This window comes from Austrofundulus limnaeus, unplaced genomic scaffold (assembly GCF_001266775.1).
Source record: "Austrofundulus limnaeus strain Quisiro unplaced genomic scaffold, Austrofundulus_limnaeus-1.0 Scaffold311, whole genome shotgun sequence".
Lineage (NCBI taxonomy): Eukaryota > Metazoa > Chordata > Actinopteri > Cyprinodontiformes > Rivulidae > Austrofundulus > Austrofundulus limnaeus.
Window position 1 is genome coordinate 244301 of NW_013952713.1, and position 6306 is coordinate 250606.

General features: G+C 36.8%; 1 protein-coding gene across 12 annotated transcripts in view; it reads right to left on the reverse strand.

The window, feature by feature from the left end:
• The window catches only part of unc13c (unc-13 homolog C (C. elegans)), a 133458-nt gene that overhangs the window by 59902 nt on the left and 67250 nt on the right, over nt 1-6306 (reverse strand). For all 12 annotated transcript variants that reach the window (XM_014021951.1, XM_014021949.1, XM_014021956.1 and 9 more), the window contains 2 exons: nt 5253-5342; nt 2544-2672 (listed from right to left, as the gene is read on the reverse strand). In XM_014021951.1, coding sequence (XP_013877405.1) covers nt 2544-2672; nt 5253-5342 — 219 coding nt within the window. The remainder of the gene's footprint in view (nt 1-2543; nt 2673-5252; nt 5343-6306) is intronic.

A 6306-nucleotide genomic window follows, 5' to 3' on the forward strand; every position in this document is an offset into this window, starting at 1 on the left:
ATGGCTTCCTAAAAATGCTGCAGGATTTCTCAAACATGCATGAATGAGTCAAAGCAAGGCTTTGGGCAAGTTTTTTTATGAGAGTATAACATTATAACATGATATAAAACTCAAAAAAGTTGATTTTACATGATATTGCCCCTTGTGAGATTTGTCCGACAAGAGTATGTCGAAAACAATACTCAAAATATGTCAATAATAAGACTCTCAGCTACTACGACGCCATATTTATGCTAAATATCTGAAAAAAAATTACTGGGGAATAGATATTTTTTGTTTGATAAGGTCAATTARCAGCGACAGCCATCTTGAATTAGGCTAGCTCCAAAATGTAATCAGTTTCAGAGGTACATTCAGCAAATACTTTTATTAACATCTGTTTAGTGGTTCATGAGATAATCTGCTAACGGACAGACAAACCACACACCCACACAAACAAGAGCAATTATGTGATCCCCCACCACCAAGAAAAGACGGGCGATCATGTAATAAACAGGCTATAGATTTGCATGAAAGAAACCACTCCTGATCCTTCACTACTTTTATTTCTGCTGYAATAGACACTGTGTACACTTTATTGTCTGGTAAATGTCAGTGGTGATGGATAAATGATTGATTTCCAGCCATGCTGGAATGAATTTATATTTTTTCTCTGTTGTCACTCATCAATACTCGCWTACTAAGGCTGAAAGGAAGATATACTATCAGTTTTTATGACAGGCTGGAGGCATTGCTTGGTAAAAGAATGAGAAAGGAGCCCAAAGTATTTTTTAAGGGAGACAATGATAATTTTCTTGTGTTTTGAATATATCAATTACAGCATATGACCCATCAAGTCCCTATCATGCCAGCAAGAGTAGCAAAGGTGTTCTTAAGTAAAAGAGATTGCAGCTGATCACAAAGCAAAGCTGTAAACAAGAGAAATAAATAGTGGTCTACCAAATGTTTTATAGGCAAAACATTCTCAGACAGAACTGCTCATCCATCTGGACAGTCATGTGGGATGGTGCTGCATCACTGTAATTTATGGAAGGTTTGTTGACTGAGCCCTAATGATTGTGCATCTACTAGCAAACACATAAACACAGGTAGAGAGAGCAGGGAGAAATCAAAATTGATTTGACTTTAACATGACTTTTTTAAGTTCTTAAACTTCTCAGTGGTGGTGTTATTTTAATTATTTACAAAAGAATGCAAGAAAATTCTCATACACAAGAAAAAAAGGAATATTGGTCAATACATCCAAAGAACTGCAGYGCCACATATTGTACTTTGTACTGGGTCATAAAACATGACTGCATTCGCTATCTTTATTGGAATATATGGCTCATTGCTAGATTGTTAAGTGCAAAAATAGGAAAAAGACGTATGAAATACTGATTAAATAAACACAAGTGTTGGTGCCAATGTTCACCAAGCAATTTTGCCAAAAATAAGCAGTAACTTTATTCCAATTCCTTTTGCTTCAGTGCACTTGGAAATTGTTGTTGCATTGGCTTCAAAAATAACATCCAAAACAAACAAAACATTTCATATGTGATGAAAATAACAGAACAGCCTCCTCATTAGGCAAAGAAAATGGATGTAAAAGGTAAAAACTGAAAGAAGCATGAAAAGTAAAGATCTGTTGACCACAAATGTGAAGTTTCTTTTTTCTGCCTCCATGTTACACATTTTAAAAACTACCAGAGTCTTGAAAAGAAAAGGAATTCATCAAAGGTTTAAAGCAAGGGTGCCCAAATATTTTCCCTGAAAGGGCCAAAATTAAAATCAATCCGAGGGCGGTGGGCCAAATGCAATAATGTAATACACGGAATGCAAATACTTCAAGTAAAGTTACATTTTTTATGATTAAGCTAGCAGCCAGTGTGGTTGCCCACATTTTTTTTGTTTGCTTTTTCAGCCCATGGACATGGAGAAAATTCAACTTTTGCTTGGGCAGCAAAGGCTCATGGGACTTTTCATATTTTTAAAATGTGAGTATATGTGGTCTTATAAGGTGTGCAAATCTAGATATGTACTTAAATGTCTCTTGAAGTTACTTGTATTTTAAGTTTAATCTTAATGTAATTCAAARATAAAGTGAGCACCATGAGTTAAGACWATCTGRCTRCAGCTCCTTGTACMTATAGTTGRACCAATGTTTGAAAAGACTAAGTGTAAATATAKTTTTTCTACATAAGACAGGAGATTACAATCTAGTAACCTGGACAACTGCTAGTGGGCCAAATCAAATGGCTTGGCGGGYCAAATTTGGCCCRCAGGTCCCACTTTGGGCACTTCTGGTTTAAAGGAGCAGCATGCCGATGCTAACTTACACATTTTGTGCACTGWACAAGTTTGTAGACTTCAAGAAATGCTCTAAAATTATACAGATAATTCAAAGCACACACAGAGATCCAAGAAATCAAAAAAGTAATAATYAATGTTTTGTTGAATTTAGATTTTACTAGTTGTTTCCTTTCATTACTATGAATTAGTTTTTGTGGGGTTCAGAATTAGAGACCTTAATGTAAGTTGGCAATAAGATATCACCAGATTACCTGGTCAAGAAGCTGGTTGTAGAGTTCATGACAGTTGTCAAAAATGTATCTGTACGTAGAGTCGAGACAAGCTTTCACACAGTCCTTCACCACCATGCTGGCTCTGGGTGGACTCTGGAGCTCTTGTACCTGKACAAACACAGACACGTTTTATTTCATTTATTTATTTTATTTTTTTCTGTGAACAACTTCTACAATATAGTAATTGTTCGAAGAGAGGATATAAACAAATCCCACTCCATTGGTGTTGAATTGAGTCAAGTTTTCATCTTAGAATTTTTGGCCCAGAACAAAAATTTTAAATTTTTCCTGAAGGCTGTTTTGAAACTATGTAATATGTTAGCACAATAAAGACAAGAACCATATTTGATAGGTTTCACAACTGTAGAAACTTTAATTTAAAGGAATCCAAAGTGAGTCAACATGTTTCATTTGTCAGAGAAATATTTAAACGGGCAATATTTTGTGTTTCTCAGGCATCTATTTAAATTCTATACCGTAATTAAAATAACWATGTCACCTTCAGTTGTTATTAAAATGCTGTTTATATGTTTAAATAGAAAATAAACTTGACTTTTCATCATATATGTTTCTAAATGCCTTGAAATTGGTCTCTGTCTCTTTAAAAACCTCCTTCTGCTTCTGTCCCACCCATTTCAGCACGGGCCAAGTGGGTGTGTGTGCTCTGTGATGAGGAAGCTCGGCTTGGAGACACAGCCTATAGGAGGAGCTGATCCCAAAAGGTGGTTCTAGTCCCAACCGGTTGCTTTGCTCCCCTGCCTGGCTGCCTCAGGACACTACAGGATTTCTCAAACAAGCATGAATGAATCAAAGCAAGACTCTGGACATGTTTTTGATGAGAGGATAATATTATATCATGATATAAAACTCAAAAAAATTGATTTTACATGATACTGCCCCTACTTGTATCTGAGAGACAGTGATGTGTCTCCTGTGTTTTGTCACAAATATTCACGTCAGTTTTAGGCACTTTCTGTCTTATCATATCAGTACTAGAGTTTGATTTACTATAAATTGGCTTCATCAATCATTTAATGATTTCATGTAAGACATGTTTGAATTTTTAACGAGATATGATTTTCTCAAAAAAATAATAGAACCTACTCACATGTATTATACATAATACAATTTAATTGAAATCAGTCACTCTGACATATAGGCGCAGGTCATTGTATAGTAGCAGTATAGCTGCAGTGTGTGMGTGCTGGTGTGTGATGTACACACAGCAGGGCTCAGCTTTGGCACAGAGTGAAAGCTTTGATGACCTAAAGTGACAGTTTTCATTCCTATGCCTGCAGCTGCCATCTCAGTTATGCTTCAGTGCTCCGGCGCACACACCCACCAAAAGACCACTAGAGAAAGCCGAGCTTTTCGTATTTCCTGGAAGCAAGTGGGTGCACTGTAAACTCTAGGAGAGGGAGAGGAAATTAAGCACTAATAGTAGCTTTTTAAACAAACTGTCAAGGTTAATTGTGGAACACAGGTCAATGCCTTACACAGTGATGACACAGCTGAAGTTGATGCTGAATGCATGAAAATGTGTTATAATAAATTACTTGATTGGTCAGTTGTGTTGCAAGGACAGGGTTTTGGGAAGTTATGAGTTTAGATTGATTTTGCTTGAATCAAATGAGACTGAAATCAATGTGGGTTTATATTCATAACTGAACGAGTGGAGCTTTAATTACAGTGACCAGCACTGCGAGTGCATGATTCACACWGACAAGGGCACAGCTTCTCTGTGCTAAAAGACTCACATGGACTGTGCTGTGCAGAAGTCTTGAGTCACTCCTCATTGCTTTATATTTTGCTTTCTAGAAGTCAAAATTTTGGGGATGTTGAAAGGTGGTCTTYACAATATTCTCTATCGGGTAACCGGTTGATCCACTATGCAAAGGTAAGTCTGAGTTTACCTGCGACTCCTCAGACTGAAGAAGTCTTTTARATAAAAGACAAAAAGTTTCAACAAAGAACCAGAATTCTGATTCAACATTGTTAGATATTCTCTACTTTTTTATGGGTTTTAAAAGTGTTTCTTTAGACTTGAACTGTTTTTTACCCTCTCGTTTTTCTTCCAGGACTTAAACATTTTGAATATGTTGTTTGATGTTAGATCACAGAACATTCACCTATGACTCGATATGGCATCAAACTCAGGGGATAATTAAATAATATATTTTGTTACGAGCAGTATTTCACAAAGAAACTGTCTGTTTCAATTGCTTCTCTGTTTAACCTATAAAAAAACAGCAAAAAAGAATTTAATTCAAAACACACAATCAACAAAGAGCTATTTTTTAACATTTCTTAAAGACAAACATACACTTAATTCATCTGCTGTAGTTTTAAGTTTGGATTTTCTTCTTTTGGCCTCTACTTGTGCACCCCGCCCCCCTTTGATACACTGCAAAATATGCAGTCCTGATCAGGTACAAAGACAGAAAAAAGCTGAAAGGCAGCCTAAACCCAAATAAAAACTTTGAAAGATTCCCAGCAAACTTGAACTATTGAAGATTGCTTATTAAAGAGAAAGTCGGGCTCCTTGGAACCAGAGTAAAAAAAAACAATGAATGGTGTAAATTTTTTACATAAGTTCCAGCCTGTAACTCTATGGTGTCCTGATGCCCTTCACATTGTTTACAGCTGAGACAAAATTATCTCTTTCTCACACACATACACACACTTTACCTTCATCCTGAAGAAGGTGATGCTCGTAAGCAAATCAACGGTGGACTTCAGATCTTGGAGACGCTCTGGGTTTCCTGCAGGGAAGTTATCCTGGAATGTAATGGAGAGAGGGAGACAACATGAACAACATGAGGGCAGAAAACATCTATCTGACAGCAGCTGTGTAGCGTCAACCAGCTCTACCTACCACATCACTTCATCGAACCCAAAACATGAAAATGTATTAGAGAGAAATGCCCAGAAATCATCACAACATGACAGTCTGTCTAATCATTTAGTGGACAAGGGAGGTCTCTCCGCTGATGAAATTTCTTATTTTAGGGCCATGAAGTCATCAAGCGGTGCAGAGCAGCGTGACGGGGAGCATATAAAGCCCTGACAGCTCAGAGGAAATGCTTTGCTGGTCCATGTCTTTTACTACTTCTACTCTCGCTGAGCTTTTATAAAAAGTTGCTTGTTTTGTATCACTCCTCAATCCTGTCAATAAATTCACATTGTGGGGGTCAGAAAAAAACAAAACAAAAAAGAACCAAATCCTAACTGCCGCTTCAGGCTTGACAGCGTAAGCAAAAAAATAAAATAAAAAAAAAGATAGGAGATCAAACCAGATCTGCTGACAAGAATCTCACCTGACATCTTTAAAATACAGTATCCTGGGAAACTGGTTTAAGAAACCAACCAAGAGAAAACAATGTGAGAGCTGTGTTTCTGGCCCACAGACAACCAGCAGTCCACTGAGAGAATCCAATTGATTTCCTCTGTGCTTATGATTAATAGGAAGAGTCAAGTTTGGAGGTGAGAGTGTAATAAACAGCCGCCAGGCGAACAAGCTCGACACATATCCTTATAAACAAATGTGCTATATTTGTCTGATGATGGGAAAAAAGAACAAAAATAAAATCAATGTTTCTTTGTTGTTGTTTTGCTTTACAGACGCTGTTTGAATCGTTGATTTTTCTATGAACTCCAGCAGTGTTTAAATGTTTAATATTTGTATCTCAGTGAAAACTTGAGTTTGACTTGAATTTTCAAATTTAAAGGAGACATAGCATCC